Genomic DNA, 16,345 nt, shown 5'->3' with positions numbered 1-16,345 from the left:
TTGAGGACAAAATCAAAGCATGCATATTTTCAATATTCATGTATTGTAGCTTATGCCATCCATTGACTAAAAATACTGTATATCACTGCTTAAATTCAAAGCTCCCACAGCCACGGGTGGACAGAAGGGACATCTCCTGTGACACTGGGCACATCTCATCGTGACTGATGTTAAAGGGAAAAGGTAGCTACAGTTCTGCACCTCTCTCAATAAATCTTTCCTGCATTTGATCTAAAACATGTTAGTTAATGATTCTTGTAATTTGCCTTCAGTGCTGTTGAAGTAAAAAGAGGTTTGTGTGAACATTCATATTTTACTCAACAGCCTGCAAAGGTTAGAAAAGAGCTCATAAAACTAAATAAAATGCTGCCTCCCGCAGTCTTGTTTGCAGAAAATAAGCATCAGAGCCAATGATAACGCTGCCTATCACTTTCACCAAGGGTGACTCCAGACTTCCCAGGCTCTCCCTGTCCATTAGATGTAGCCTGCAAGCACCTCTTATCTGCAACTGTAAGCTCCTCATCCTCTTGTGATGTATGATACTCAGAGTGTATAATATTTACCCAATGTATGAATGTATAGTAAGGTATGACTAGGTACATGGGCATTACTTCAATAGAAACATAAGAAAACAGAACAAACACAAACCTGACTTGTCCTTTCCACTTGAATGCCCCTTGGAAACACCTTAAATACTTTCAAAAATTAAAAGGTGAAATAAGGTAATTAAACAACTTTGACATTTGAGAAGTGAACATTGGCATTCAGCACAAGAAACATGATCCTAGCTCTAAAATGCCAGATCAACGCTTCTTTGTAATGGTTTAAATTCATCCCTAGTGGAGCTTCATTAAAATCAATGGAAATAATTTTTAGCCTGTATACTGTGGAATTTCACATCTGTGTCCCATTGATGCTCTGAGTCACCTTCCAGTGAACACTCTACTGCACTGACCTCAAGGAGAGGCCTCAGGCTGTAACACATCCCTTTTAGCAATTTCTCTGAAGACTGCAACTTAAATGTTCTGTTCCTTTACAACACAAAGCTCTTATTCTATCACCGTCATACATAAGGACAGGAGGAATTAAATTACTTTTATTTCTTTATTTAGATATAAAGACCCTTGAATCCTATTTTATTAAAGGCTAAGTAAGGGACCAATCCACCACACTAAATTTAAACTTAGGTTATATGTAAAAATATGTCTGTCCTGGCTTGTTTTAGACTTGCTTTACACCACAGGGCTTACAATTTTTATTACTTTTGTGGCATGTGCTTTGTCTCCATAGAGAAAGAGATTGGTTTAAGTGTGGGGGTGGAAGAAATATCATCACTATTATGTCACAAAAGTGATACCAAAGCAATTTATTGTGAATGATGTCTTAAAATCTATGTAAAAAAATGAAAATATATACTGATTTCTATGTCACAAAATGTTATCAAAAGCAAATGACTTTTACACCAGTCTTAAGCACATGTAAGCTGTGGATTGGTAACTCAGATCGTTCCTATAAACAAGTAAGATCATCTCTGCTTTGAAGACCTCTATCACTTTTGAATGATTATTAACAGAAGAACGCAGATTTAAACTGCAGTTATAATGGAGCAGTAAGACAACAGAGAGCAAAGACTTCTTGTATATAAGTGTGACTCGTTCTTTTTGGAACCAGCAGAAACGTTCACAGAAATATTCAGTATGATAAACAAATCTACAGCTCCATAGCATATGTCAAAAACATACATTTGCTTATTTATGAGTTTCTATGCACTAAAAGAAAACAACTAGTAAATCCAAACCTAGACTGAAGCGCCTCCAAAAGATCTGCCCCATCACCCTGCATCCTTGTACCGAAGAAGGTCTGACAGTATCATTTGGAGCCACCAGCACTTCAGAGAACCCCCAAACCGCATTTGTGGTGGTTTTATGTAACAGGGGAACAGGTTCAAGTCTCAAATAAGAAGAAACCAGATTCAGTACACACAAATAAACCAAACAAAAGCACCACAGCATCCATCAAACAGAAGCAGGCTGCAAGTCTTCCTCTGACTGCTTTTCTGACCACACAGATGGGAACATCTGCAGCCTCACCTGTGAGCGTCAGATGGGAAGCCCCAGGGCAGAAGAAGGCTGAAGGAGCAATCCGAAAACCAGGCACCAAAGCCTAAGCCCATCCTTAGTTTTACGATTATTTTCAGGGACAGAAAACAGGAGTTCAGGTACTGTAACATCACACATTATTCCAACAACTTCTTAGATGTAACCAATAATTTCCAACAATAAATTCAGAGATTAGAACCCAACTTGAAAGTTCACTTGGATACATGATCTCTGTGTCAGTTCGGTAACTGAAAAGTTTAACAAAGGCACTTCAAACAGAAAAAAACCTGAAAACATCAAGAAATGGAGATGTGCCAGTGGTGTCTTGTTCAAATGGCTCACTTTAAATTCATTCTTTATTTCAGTGCTGAACTGAGCTGCCTTAGTTCTCAAACACTGCTGCTTCTGCCCAGCCACAACGGAGAAGGAGAACCTGTGCTCGCTTTTCATGGAGCCCGGGAGGATCGGCAGCTCAGTCTCCTCCCACTCTTTCCTTTGATAGGTTAAATAGAGGCTGATTATTCTGTGTGATCCCAGAATATCTACTACATTTGCCTCCACTCTTAGCAAAATGCCCACAGCTGAAACACAAAGTAAGAGCAGACCAACTAAATCTCTAGTTCTCTACCCTTGATGTAAAGGTGAATAGATACAGGGCAAACTGGTATTGCTGCAGCTACCACTATTACAATCAATCCTATGGGAAGATGCCCAGCTCAACCTTTCACAGAAGAGAGTTCAAAACAAAGTGAATTTAGTCCTGAGATATGTATACAAAATTCCAGCATCATACCAAAGGCCAGCCAGAATCATTATATGGAAGTGAAAGGTATGGGGAGTCCAGCACAACGAGACTTTCACTCCAGAATGTGTCAGGACTGCAGATGAAACCTGGGACAGACAACAAAATGCATGAAATGGTGAACTTCTCCCTTAAACTGCATTTCAGGTACTAAGTACAGGCAGAATACAGACCTAACCTGGCTGGGCAAACTCACATTTCCATATTCAGGTGACAGGAGGAGTGGTTAACTCTTCAAGAACAAGAAGAGAGCCCTGGCAATTTCTACCATCACTCCACACAACAAACCTTCTCAGGACAAGTAGTAGAAACAGTAAATAATATTAAAATTCATAGATGAAAGCCATAAACAGAAACTTATTCAATGCAGCACAGCAGGCACTCCTACCTAACAACAGTACTAATGGCTTGTGTTTCCACATGAGAAATCACACCCCTTCAACAGCCAAACTCCACCACACTCAGCATCCAGGTACCAAGGCAACGAACCCGGCTGATGCAGCCGTGTGGGTAGCTAAGGGGAACAGGAGAAGAAACAGCATTTTGTCAAAAATTCAAGAAATTCCTTCAAAATGTTTCCTATAGTCTTTCTGAAGTTATTTCAAATTACTTACGACTCTAATTCATTTCTCTTACGTTCCTAATTTAAGACAGAGACAATTCCCTGTAAGTCCAACAAGTATTGCTAAGTTTCACCAATTTCTGCCTTCGAAAGGTGCCATGCTGTGCTGGAAATACCATTTCCTTCACGGCCCTGTGTAACACATGTCTGGTGCTGAGCAGAATCTCGGGAGCAAAGTGACAATCACAGAATCACAGAATGTCAGGGACTGGAAGGGACCTCAAAGGATCATCTAGTCCAATCCCCCTGCTGGAGCAGGAACACCTAGGTGAGGTTACAATGGAAGGTGTCCAGGGGGGTTTGAATGTCTCCAGAGAAGGAGACTCCACAACCTCCCTGGGCAGCCTGTTCCAGTGTTCTGTTAACCTCACTGAGAAGAAGTTTCTTCTTATATTTAAGTGGAACCTCTTGTGTTCCAGTTTGTACCCATTGCCCCTTGTCCTGTCATTAGTTGTCACCAAGAAGAGCCTGGCTCCAACCTCGTGACATTCACCCTTTACATATTTATAAACATTAATGAGGTCACCCTTCAGTCTCCTCCAAGCTAAAGAGACCCAGCTCCCTCAGCCTTTCCTCATAAGGGAGGTGCTCCACTCCCTTAATCATCTCCACTGCCCTGTGCTGGACCCTCTCCAGCAGTTCCCTGTCCTTCTTGAACTGAGGGGCCCAGAATTGGACACAATATTCCAGATGTGGTCTCACCAGGGCAGAGTAGAGGGAAAGGAGAACCTCTCTTGACCTACTAACCAACCCTCTTCTAATACACCCCAGGATGCCATTGGCCTTCCTGGCCACAAGGGCACAGTGCTGGCTCATGGTCATCCTGCTGTCCACCAGGACCCCCAGGTCCCTTTCCCCTACACTGCTCTATAACACGTTGTTCCCCAACTTATACTGGAACCTGGGGTTGCTCCTCCCCAGATGCAAGACTCTACACTTGCCCTTGTTATATTTCATTAAATGTTTGTCCACTCAACTCTCCAGCCTGTCCAGGTCTCGCTGGATGGCAGCACAGCCTTCTGGCGTGTCAGCCACTCCTCCCAGTTTTGAGAGACAGTCACTGCTAAGTCTGCCCAGTGAAGAAACCCAAGAGACACACTATGCGACGAAAGGGTTTTGGAACAAAAGGAATTAACATGATGTCAAGGTAGTTTAACTACAAAGATGTTTTAATGGCACAGGCAGTATTACAAGCTTAGAGGATCAGCATCCCAATTCATTTTGAAACATATTGCACATATTTTCCAACCTCAGAAAGTCCCCTGGGATTCCCAATTACACGGGAATTCAGAGCATTCTCTCTCTGAAGGGTCCCTATCAGACCAAAATCTAGTTAATTTAAAAATATGAGCACAAAAAGGATTCACTGTATTGTGTTTGCCCTGCACCTTTGAAACTTCCATTCAAACACAGGTTGCCAAGCACTTAGAAGAGCAAAACCGCTTTTAAGTACTATGAAGCATGTAAAATGAACCAAATTTAACAACAACATTTGCTCAGATTGGCTCTAATTATGGTACTCTTACCTACCACAGCTCTGAAAGAACAGATGAAATATTTGCTGACAGAAACATCATTATTATGCTGATGGTACTTACCATCAGAGTACAGTCAACATCAGGAAAGCCTACACACACACTGTAGCCATCTGAGAAGCAGCAGTAGGACTTGCATATTTTTAAAACTAACGTCAGGACAAATCTGAATCTTGGAAAGTTTGGCAAGAATTACAGCAGTGTAAGGAAATAAATGCCTGTGGTGTAAATCTAGATGATGGGCTATAGACAACATCTTTCTGTGCATAATGAAACTACAGAGCTGTCCCCTCTTCCCATACACCTAAATTCCAATCAAGTTCTCTGTGAATCAGCCTGGTTTCTAACTACAGAAAAAACGGTGTGGTTTGGTGTTGGTTTTGTTTGTTTTTAACTTAAAATAAGCCTAAAATGAGAAAGACAATAGGAATATTCACAGATTTCAGATAGGCTTTTCTTACATAATCTGTTCATGACCTGTCTTGGTATGTACATTTTTCTGTTATTCCTCAACTAGTAACAGCCAGTAGTCCTAGAAAACAAATTATTTAGCTTTTCTACTGGGAAGTTTAGTAAAGGTCCTTACTTTCTAATACCACTTTTGCCTTAGTTCCAAAAGTAGAAACAGGTAATTCTTTTAAAAATAGTATGGTATCAATTAGTTGTTCCAGTGCTCAGAGCTGGTGTCTGGAGAGCCCCACGATGTTCAGGCTTCCAACAAGCACCACAGACCTGTATTTACAGCTGTGAGTAGTGTTGCATTGTGTAGAGTGCTGTGACAGTTTATACTGAAATCAGAGAATTTTGGCATTTATACCAAGCATGTTTAGAAAATAAATACCTTTTGAGAAATAAGTGATTCCTGGTTTTGCACACACACATTATAATAACCTAAATAAACTGCTGTTTTGGTGAACATTAACTTGAACAGAAACATTAACTTGGCAGAAACTATTTTGCATAATATACCATCAATTAACAAATTACAGTATCATCTCAAAAGCCAAGATTTTAAAATGTCATAGAATCATAGAATAGTTTGGGCTGGAAGGGACCTTCAAAGGTCACCTAGTCCAACCCCCCTGCAACGAGCAGTGACATCTTCAACCAGATCAGGTTGCTCAGGTTCCTGTGATGGAAATATTGAGACTTCTGGCAGGATTCCTTGAACTTTCTATTTAAAGCCAATCCTTTATCCACAGAAGATAACTTAGCTGTTCAAAACTAAAGAATGATTAAAGCATTACTTAGCCATTCTGACATAGAGGTTTAATTTACAAAATGTTTCACCCTCCTTAAAGAAGAACATGGCTACTTATCCCACCAAGTTGGTTTTGTTTGTTTATTTGTTTGTTTGTTTTAAAATGTGACTTTTTCACTTTTCAAGTATGTACCTAACTTGACAGTTTTGACAGTGTCTCCCTTTACCTGAGGAAATTGTTTGATGAACTAGAGCAGTATTGAATAGTATACCGAAAAGCCACTGATGCCAACAATCAGTTTCGGCAAAAGAGGATGGTAATTAAAAACGTATCCTTAGAAAATGCTGTTCTTCCCACATGCATAAATAGGAGCGAACTCCGTGCACGTGTGTGCGCACAGGTGTGCTGCCGGCAGAGTAACAAACAGAGTCAACATAAAATCTGGGGTTTAAAAACCATGCCATTTGTGTTCACATCAAAATCACAAACCTACAAATAAGCTAGTTACAGTCTCTGGGTGTCTGTTTACATTTAGCTGCAATTTTGTGAATATTCTGTACCATATACTACTCTCATGCTCCTGACTCCACTAAGTCTTTTACGTGGCACATACGGGTCCACACAGATAACCATACAATGAACTTAAAACACCATTGCTGATCTTATTAATTCCATGTGCCACTTTACGTGATTTTTGTTTCTACTAGTTTTTTTTTTTCCAAACACCATCCCAATTGTTAAATGGTCAGAATACACAAAGTGACAGATTTAGTGCTTCCCTGGCAATTTATATAACTGACTGCAACTCCGCTGTTGCAGTGAATCATGATTTATTTGTCTCGCAATGCAGCACATAACCTTTTAAATGCTAGGGAAAAAAATGCCAGCGCTTCTTTAAAGTTTATATATGACTGCCCACCACCATTCCTCATGAACGGGGTTTCGAGAGACAAACGATAAAAACAAGCTGCAAATTCCACCCACCTACTCCCAGCCATTTCCTGCGTTCATCACTCACATGTACTGTATTTACAGACAAGCACTCTCACCCAGAGCGCCCGTGGCCTCTTCTAGTCCCCTCCTTTCCTCATGGGCAGGAATAGATATATTTTTTTAATTAGCAACAGGTATTCTCTGCTAAACACAGAGGAGGATGATACTGAACTTCCCCAGCCCTCGTGCTGACACGTGCCATGCTTAATCACACTGGGTGAAATTAAGAGCAGACTGTAGGATTTTATTTATTGGTATCTCCACTCCAAAAGCGTGATCCCAGGGGCTGGCTGCGGCCTTTTTTTCATGCCCTACTCCCCGTGCCTTCTTCTGCACTTATTTCCACTACCTTTAAAAACCAGTTTAATATACCACCCCTCCTTACCCCACAGTCAATTATACTGTTTTATTCTGGTGTTTTTATCATGGCCATCTCCCTGATAAATGAATATCTAATGACTCTGCTGTCCACCATTGTCCAAACTAAGCCAATCAAAAGCCTTCAGCACCTTTAATTATGAAAGTGATAATGAGAGAGGAAAGACTGTTTACTTTAAATGGAACAGCAGTACCTCCAATTAATGCAAACAGGACCTGCTCATTGAAAAGCTATTTATCGAACATGCTCAGCACAAACTATTTGGATAGTTTTCCTTACATTATAAATCAGTTTTAAAAATTTAGGAGGCAGAACTCAGGCAGCAGATAAAATTGCTTTTCTCTCAGATGGTGACTATGGCATTAGGAGTCCATTCGTTAGGGTGTAACGCTCACATACCACCTTTCCCTGGCCGACTGTAAAGCTGCCTGCAAAGCTGTGCTTCTCTAACTTGTCCTGGTTTGCAGAAAGGAAAACAAGGCTGCAGAGGTGAAGAGACTTTTCTTAACCGTTCAGTAGATTCATGCTTGTCTGCGGCTTGTCCCTACCCAGCCTGAAACACACCCTCCAAAGCCCAGCTCGGTGCTCCACCTACTAACATCCATTCCCTAAATGTTTACCTAGATGTTTAAGAATCAAGCAAGAACATTCCTTTGCACAGTAAACATGCTTGCAACTTGCACAACTTACAAATCAAGACTTCAGTGTAACGTCCTCTGGAAATGTATGCCAAAAATCTAAGCCATTTTAAATATCTGAAATAGTTCTAGTGCTACATGTGGCATAGACTGCAATAGAAATTACACCAGCCAATCGTGAATGAGGCCCTTGGGTAAGACCATAAAATGAAACATTGGTAAATTAATACATGAAGAGGAAAGAATAATTTATAGAATAGCAGTTGAATAACAAAGAATGCAGATGACAAGCACTCAAGCTGTGTCAATCCACCTCATCCTGATCACGTGAGGAAAAATTACAAGTCCTTTTTCTGCCAGACTGTGATACTGTTCTATAACGCAAACAAATGTTAACTAAGACGAGAAATGCTTCCCTTGGCCATCTCGAGTTTTGCAGGTCACCGCAAAACAAACATCAAGAATTTTGTTTCAAACATTTTCATTTGTTTTGGACAATGATGGTAAAACCACTTAAAGTGAATTGCTGTTATACTTGTAAGGCAACAGCATGTTTAGAACATTTAATAAGCCACAGAAGGTGGTTAGACTCAGTGCAGCATTTAACTTCCACTTTCTGGATAAAAACAAGGCTATAATTTAGGAAGCTACAGAAAAGTACATTTACAGATAGTAGAGGCTTCTGAAATGTTATTGCTGCCGAAAGAGGCTTTATAAATAAATATAACTTTCACAAAAAGCTAAATAAAGTATACTTGTGTCAAGGAATAAACACCTGAAATTAAGGAAATTAGAGCAACTTTCATCTACCAGTAGTGAGGAAAAACAGGTGGGGAAAAATCAAAACAAACAACAACCACACAACAAAATCAAACAAACACAAACAAAAGCCCCAAAACACTCAGCATCGTATCAGCTAGACTGATAAAGGCAAAAAACCCATGATGGGTAAACAAAGAAGGGACAAAACAAACATCCTCCCCCACCTCACAGAAAAGAATAGTAGACGCTTTCCTTTGCTGTATAAAACAAAAAGCATACATTGCAGATGGTCACATTTATGCTCACAGCTGCCACACTCTCTAATGGGTCAAAGCAAGTTTTTATGACAACAAATAATTCTGCTTTACCATGCTGACTTCAGTCACTAACCTTCTGAGTTATTGGAACTATTATTTGGAAGGTACTAATAGAAACAAAGAAGTTTCCCTACGTAACAGTTCACAATAACAAGACACAAGGTGTAAACCCTGTTTAACAGGTGTTTGTATAGCAGATAATTGCTGCAGCTACATTATTCCCAACAAAATATTTATGCAGTTTGTCATGAAAGATCAGAAACCAAATTCTGGCTTGGGGCAAACAGGGACAACTTCTATTGAAGTTAATGCCCCTCCCATAAAGTGGAATACTGCAACGCAAATTCAGCAAAATAGACACTTAAGTTTCAAATAAAAACTATAGGTTGAAATAAGCCACTTGTAATCATATTTAAATGTCCAATATCACAAATTCAAAGTATGTTAATAAGCTTCACTGCTTTAAGTGAAAGAGCTGTCAACCCACTAAAGGAATTTAGGCTCCTGAAATACAAAAATGAAAAATTCCTCTAATTTAGCTATATATTTTTCTCTAATTGAACAAACTTCCATTTTTACTGGAACAGTCACAAAAAGCCACTTATACTGCTATCAGTTTTGCTTAATATAGTTTTGGGATATCCAAATAATGTTCTCACAACCTAGCCTGAGACAAAAATATCTTTGCAGACCAAATATTTATGATACGATGTATAAAGCTAGATGCTATATACAAATTGGCAATCAGGTGTACTAATACACAGGATAATGTAACATGTAAAAAGCTAATAAAACCAAACACATATCATCATCTGGCCCCTCTTTCATATCCAGCAGGAGTGAAAAATGAGTGTTTCTCAAGGGAAACTAAATATTAGCAGCAATGACAACTTAAGCATAATAATTTCCTAGAGTTTAACAACTGCTTTTGTTTCAGAGGAAACACAGTGCATCATTATCATTATTATTCAAATAAATAAGTGATCATCCATAACCTTACCTAGTTCTGGGGGCAGCACAGTAAGACGATTTCCCTGGATATGAAGTTCCTTGAGCTGAGTGAGCTCACCAATTTCTTTAGGCAGTGATATCAGGTCATTGTCTCTAAGACTCAGCTAAGAGTGAATATAAAGTAGTCAGAACAATTTTCCGTTACTATAAAGCAGCTTAAAACAGAACTCTACTTCCTCTGCCCCCACCTTTCTCCTAAGGACTCGATTCTTCCAATTTATTTACAAGTGTCTGCTGATAAACAAGAAGCAGTTCCAGGTGTAGTGGTCTATTCCTGCAAACATACCCTATGACTCCTCAAATTGACTAGATTCTATTCCTACGAGCGTTGCAAAAGTGAATTGATTTTCCAAGAATTTAGATAAATTACTTACTATCTGCAACTTTGTGAGCTTCCCAATATCTGGCGGCAGGATTTCAAAATCGTTGTCACTTAGATAGAGTGCACGCAGGGTGGCTGCAAATTAAATAGCAATATATAAACAGGGTGGCATATAACCCAACCATTTGAGGTCTAATCAATAAAAGGGAGTCAGGTTTGATTAATAACCCTGACTTGGTGAAAAGCCTTTGACATACCCAGGGCTCACAATAACAACAAGCAGGTCAAACTTAGATTTACTGGCGTATTGTATTGTTGGTGAGTTCAGGAAAACATCTATATTCAAAAGGACTGGCACAGTTAACAATTTCTACAATAGTAGACTCTAGCAGGTTCTGGCACATAGTCTCAACGCTCAGCTGTCAGAATACAGTCACTACTCCTTATTACCCTGAGTCTTATTTATTACATAAATTTGCATCCTAAACAAACATAAAAAAATCATCTGAGTTTTCTGGACAAATACACATCTATGTTAAGCTCTAGAGAAAGCACAGCCTAACACTGGGAACGAGATCTTAAAAGAGAGTAATCCAGAAGACATAAATTGTAAAATCTGTAATTTCCACATTTAGTCTCTAAAAAATTCACAAAAAAAAAAGATGATGCAGCACAACCATGTAGCTGGCTGTTATGGAATGAGCATGCATGACAGTTTAAGAAGAAAATTAAAAAAAAAAAAAAAGAAAAATTAAAACAGAGACTCACAAAGCCTGTTGGGTGTAGCGGGAAGGTGGTCAGGTCAGCAAAACTTCTCCTTCCTACCACAGAGGAGATCCTATTTCTTTTATGCAGTTTACTCCTCATCCTCTTTTTGTTATATGTGACTGTTTTGAATAACGCTGACTTAAAAATTTCCCTCTGTCAGGTTACAATCATGGAACCTCTCTCACACTGCCGCCGTCCTTCCTCTCCCCTGGCCTGTCACTTGGGGTGCCAAATGCACTGATTCTGCAGCCACTTCAGCATAATTCACTGAAAAGACCAGTAAGGTAGCAGAATCACTGAAATCCAGAAACTGCAAAAATTCAAGTTGCTTAGGCAACCATAATGCAGCCCTTTTGCACATATGTAGTACAATGCCTTTATTTTAACCCTGAGTATGTATTTTTAACATGTGCAAAGGTCAGCTTAGCTCTACCCTTCCTGTGCCAAGCTTTGTAACCTTTGCATACGTTTTAACATACCAGACACTTCAACATCAACAGATTGTTAAAACCATCCCGGTAATGAAGCGTAAGGAACACAATTATTTCCAGAGTCAACACACAACAGTTGCCTTACAAAAGAATTTACTTTCCCTTGAGGTTTGCAAGCTTCCATGAGGTTTTAAGTTTAGCTGAGTGTGGGATTCAAGGAAATATTACTCAGAAGAAAACTAATATACCATTACTAACCAAGTCTCCTCATGTTCAATGGTGTCAGATGACTATATATCAGTGATAAATACTGCTGAGCTATGTAGAAATATTCAAGAGACATTCAAAGGAAAACATAAATATCAGAAAAAATTCTGTCTGAGTTTGGTCTCCATCAAATAAATTTCAACTGCAGAAAGCAAAGCACCATATCATGAAGATTTGTAGAGTTTTCAGAAAAGTTTCTTACTCAGATAGAAGAAGTTTCCTGGTAGAGAATTTTCATTTAAGTTGTTGTAAGTCAAGTCAAGAACCTCCAGCGCTGGTAAAGAGCCAAATCCTCTTGGCAAGGTGTTTAACCTGTTCATGCTGTAGGTGAAGAGGAAAAAACAGAACATGACATTAGTGGTCACTTTGTCTGGTAGGAATAATACAGGCAACAAGAGTTTTATTTCTAAAAAATGTAATCTACACCAAAAATGCCTTTTGTTTTGAAAAGGTCTTGATACTACAAGATACTGAGTAAGCCTTTTGCAACAGAGACCTTCCTCACCTCTTAGTCCCATAAATGCTTATGTACTCAACAGGGATCCCATCTGTTATGTCAGTCAACAGCCACACCTGAAACATGAAGCAAAAGGGAGAGCCATGCCACAGTGCTATGCTCAGCCTAAAGCTATGGTCAGCCTAAAGTGTGCCACTGAGCAAGCTGGTCCTTGGTAGGTGACCTACCTGTTAGCTAAACTACAAACTACCCTTTTGCAAAGCATCTTTGCCACCTGCCACTCCCCCATACCACATAGTTCTTCACCATGGTACCAAATACGACAAGGAGCACCTTGACTGCACAGTATTCGTGTTCACTGATGACTGTTGCCCAAACCCCTTCTCAAGAACAGCAAATCTGTGTCACTAGATAACTGTTGATGCAAATTAAGCATGACTTAAATAAGGTGTCAGCCCTCTGATTGATGAGGCTTAGTCTAAATATAGTTCTTTCAGCCAGCCTCAGAGGGTTTAGAACACCCATTCCTAGTGGCAAAAGCCAGAAGATGGCAAAAGCTAACAGGAGAAAAAGGGTCCTCTGATAACCTGGAGTAGACAAGCTACAGAAACTTTTTTCTGACCTCAAAGGTCTTGAACAAGGTGATGCAGATAAATGCTAGAGCTGCTGAAATGACAAAGAAAGGCACGGAGCTGGAGATGATATTCATAGCACCTCACTGTTGGTGTACAAACTAGAGCTCTGCCTGCTTTATCACAGGAATGGAAAAGAACTACCAGCCCATAATTTCTCCTGTCCCTAGTGTATGTACACCAAACATATAGGTCGCCTGTATAGATATCACTTCATTTGTCACTTGGGTTTGAAAGTGGAACAGAGAAAACAGGCATCCTCAGGAAGATGAACAGATAGCTAATATGAAGAACTGGATTTTATTCTTTTGATGGGAAACAATCATGACCTTTCACTTTATCTCTAAATATATTCTTAATTTGACTCTTCTTCTGACACAAAAGTGATAAATAGATATAGCCATGATTGAAGTCAAGAGAAGACAGAATGTGAATGTATAGAGTGTGATGTAATGCTAAAAACTATGAAAACTCAAAGTATAGTATTAACAAAGTTTGGTACTCAAAAATAATGACTTTTCACTCTAGTCTCTAGGGCCTTCCCTTCCCACCTCACACAATGTTTGCCAAACACTGTGCAAGACATCTCCAGGGCACTCACTAAGCCTACCTTCTAAAAGCCCTTGGCACATGGAATTAAACACAAGAGCAGCTGCACCTCCGGACTAAGCATGATGACTGGACCTACATTTCTTTTACAGACTCTCAGATACTAATAGTCCTTTTTCTCTTCCACTTTTGCATAAACCAGCCTCACCAGAACGTGAAGTGTTAGAGGTCAGCTCTCTGTAGCTGAATTCTGAATTAAATCTTGTTCCTCCTCATCCCCAATGAAAAGCCCTACATCTATAGTACTACTGCTACAGCAGTAGCTATTAAAATACAGAAAGACATTCTCTACTATTGCTACTGCAGACTTGTCACCGCTTTTAGAACTGTTCTTTGCATCAAAGAGGTCTAAAGAAAGCAGCTCCTTTTTCACTGGTAAGAAGAGTAAATGCTCCCATGGCCTTCCCTTTTGTAAGCAAGGAACAGGGAGAGAAAATGTTCTCCCTGCTGACAACAGACAGAACGTATCTATTCTTTGGCATGGAAAGAAATCCAGGTGAAAGTCCCTGACCAGCGCAAGTTCAAACACTGAGCTTGTGCCACAGAAACTGTGCCACACCTGCCTTCCAATTTTATTTTTTTTTTTAAAGCTTTCAGTGCTCCCACCCCACTCCTTGATCCTTCTGCACCAAAATACTCCCCCAAATCACCTGTGCTCTTATTCAAGCTCTCCCTGTCGCCCGGAGGGTTGTTTTGATGCCCAGTGTGTACACATGGCCCGCAGATGAGGGGAGGGTTTCTGGCCACTACCCCAAAGCCCCAAACTACCAGAGCAGAGCAGTTTCACCTTCACTGATCCAGAACTCCTTTTTGCAGAACTAAACCTGTGTCTGGAAGGATATGGGTAAGGAGGGGATTAAGAAGTAAGGGCATATAATCTGAAAGATCTTGGACCACATAACACATGAAGGTGGCAACGGTGGTTCCAGACCTGTCTGTTGGTGTTAACCCCAAGGGACCCTTCATACTACATTAATAAAAAAATGTAGTGAAGACCAGTACTTGATCTACACAAACACTTGTCACTGCTTCAATCCACCGAAAGATACCAACTTCTTACTTCCTTTATCCAGTGCAGCATTTCCATGTGCCATTTCAAAACATGGATTTTAACTCCTGAGGCATATAGAATGCTGCTTTTCAGAGCAAATATTGACCCCCAGGTTCAAACAGGTATTAGGGTGTGCTAAAGATCTGAAGTGACCAAGACTGGATAGACAGATCATAATGAAAACATCTATTGTCATTCCAACAGTTCAGGATGCAATTCAATTATCAGCACTTTACAAATGTCTCTAAAGCAGGATACACAGAGCCTAGCCAAAATAATTTGATATTTAAAATAATAATAAAAAAAATCTCTGATTAAAGCGTTCAGAAGTTTGAATTTATAAAATATAAGTATGCTTTCCATGAGAAGCCTATAAAGCTAAAGCTTGCCCCTACTAGTGCTTTCTTAAGTAGTTACACTTTAATGTGTCCGGTTAGTTTTGAGAAGGTTCTGTGGCTCACATTTATTTTCTTAATAATTCACAAAAGCCTTTTGTAACTGTAGTGATTATAAAGTATCAGCACCTCTACTGAAATATATCTGAACACTTAACAGGAATGCCTCTGGCTCAAATTTAGTCAACAATAGCTCTTTAAATTAAATGCACACTACATTTTAAGATTTGCTGCTTCTTCTACATGTTTAATAGAAACTAAAATTTCTTTCATCCCAAATTTAGGACTTTGTAATTAAGGCCCTACATTAACATGGAAAGATTAGCATTTGGTTTCAGGGCAGGGGAGTGGTTTCTTGTTTGGTGGTGGGATTTTTGTGGTTTTGTTTGTTTGTGGGTTTTAAATTTATTTTTAATTATATTTTAAAAACAGAACAGAAAATAAGAGCCTGGCTCTTACACAGCAACCACAGCATTAAGAGACGTTTGCCAGGGAAGTAAAATTCAATAATTGTTAACTTTAACTTCAGTATTAGATGAATGTGAGTTGCTGTTGCCCTTAAATGGTTATCAGTATACCAGAGTAAGTGCTTGATCACTTTCAAGTATCTGACTATACAGGACACTATCTAAACACTCTGAAGCCATAATTGCCAAATTATCCTCACAAACACTTTCTTTTAGAAATTTTAATAGCAAAAAATAAGTTGTTTCAGGTTCAGTTGTGACAACGTTTGACAGGACCTCTAGTACAGTGAATTTTTGCATTAAGATACGTACCCAAGATTCAGGTGTTTGAGCTTCTGAAGGCTGCTAATCTGTGTAGGCAGCTCCTCAATCTGGTTGTTGAAAAAGTTGAGCACTTCAATGTTTCTCAGGTCTGCGATGTTTGCTGGCACAGCTGCGGGAAAGTTTTCACAGTGAGAATTAGAACAAGCTACTGAGACTACAGATGCTCCACTAGCACCTGCCTTTTGCTCTGTTTGTACAGCGGCTGACAGCAGGAACAGCATCTAATAGCAACTGCAATAAAAGAGAAGTTTATATCAAAAAA

At 39.5% G+C, this 16,345-nt stretch overlaps 1 protein-coding gene across 5 annotated transcripts in view; it reads right to left on the bottom strand.

Annotated features, from left to right (window-relative positions):
- RSU1 (Ras suppressor protein 1) overlaps positions 1-16,345 on the bottom strand; it is a 104,945-nt gene that overhangs the window by 64,989 nt on the left and 23,611 nt on the right. For all 5 annotated transcript variants that reach the window (XR_010469992.1, XR_010469993.1, XM_065050911.1 and 2 more), the window contains exons 4-7: positions 16,072-16,192; positions 12,351-12,469; positions 10,735-10,817; positions 10,350-10,464 (exon numbers count right to left, since the gene is read on the bottom strand). Coding sequence is in view for 3 of the 5 variants with exons in the window: in XM_065050911.1 (XP_064906983.1) it covers positions 10,350-10,464; positions 10,735-10,817; positions 12,351-12,469; positions 16,072-16,192 (438 nt within the window). In the remaining 2 variants the exon portion in view is untranslated. The remainder of the gene's footprint in view (positions 1-10,349; positions 10,465-10,734; positions 10,818-12,350; positions 12,470-16,071; positions 16,193-16,345) is intronic.

This window comes from Columba livia, chromosome 2, assembly GCF_036013475.1.
Source record: "Columba livia isolate bColLiv1 breed racing homer chromosome 2, bColLiv1.pat.W.v2, whole genome shotgun sequence".
NCBI classification, from domain to species: Eukaryota; Metazoa; Chordata; class Aves; order Columbiformes; family Columbidae; genus Columba; species Columba livia.
This window is presented reverse-complemented; position numbering and strand designations above follow the sequence as displayed.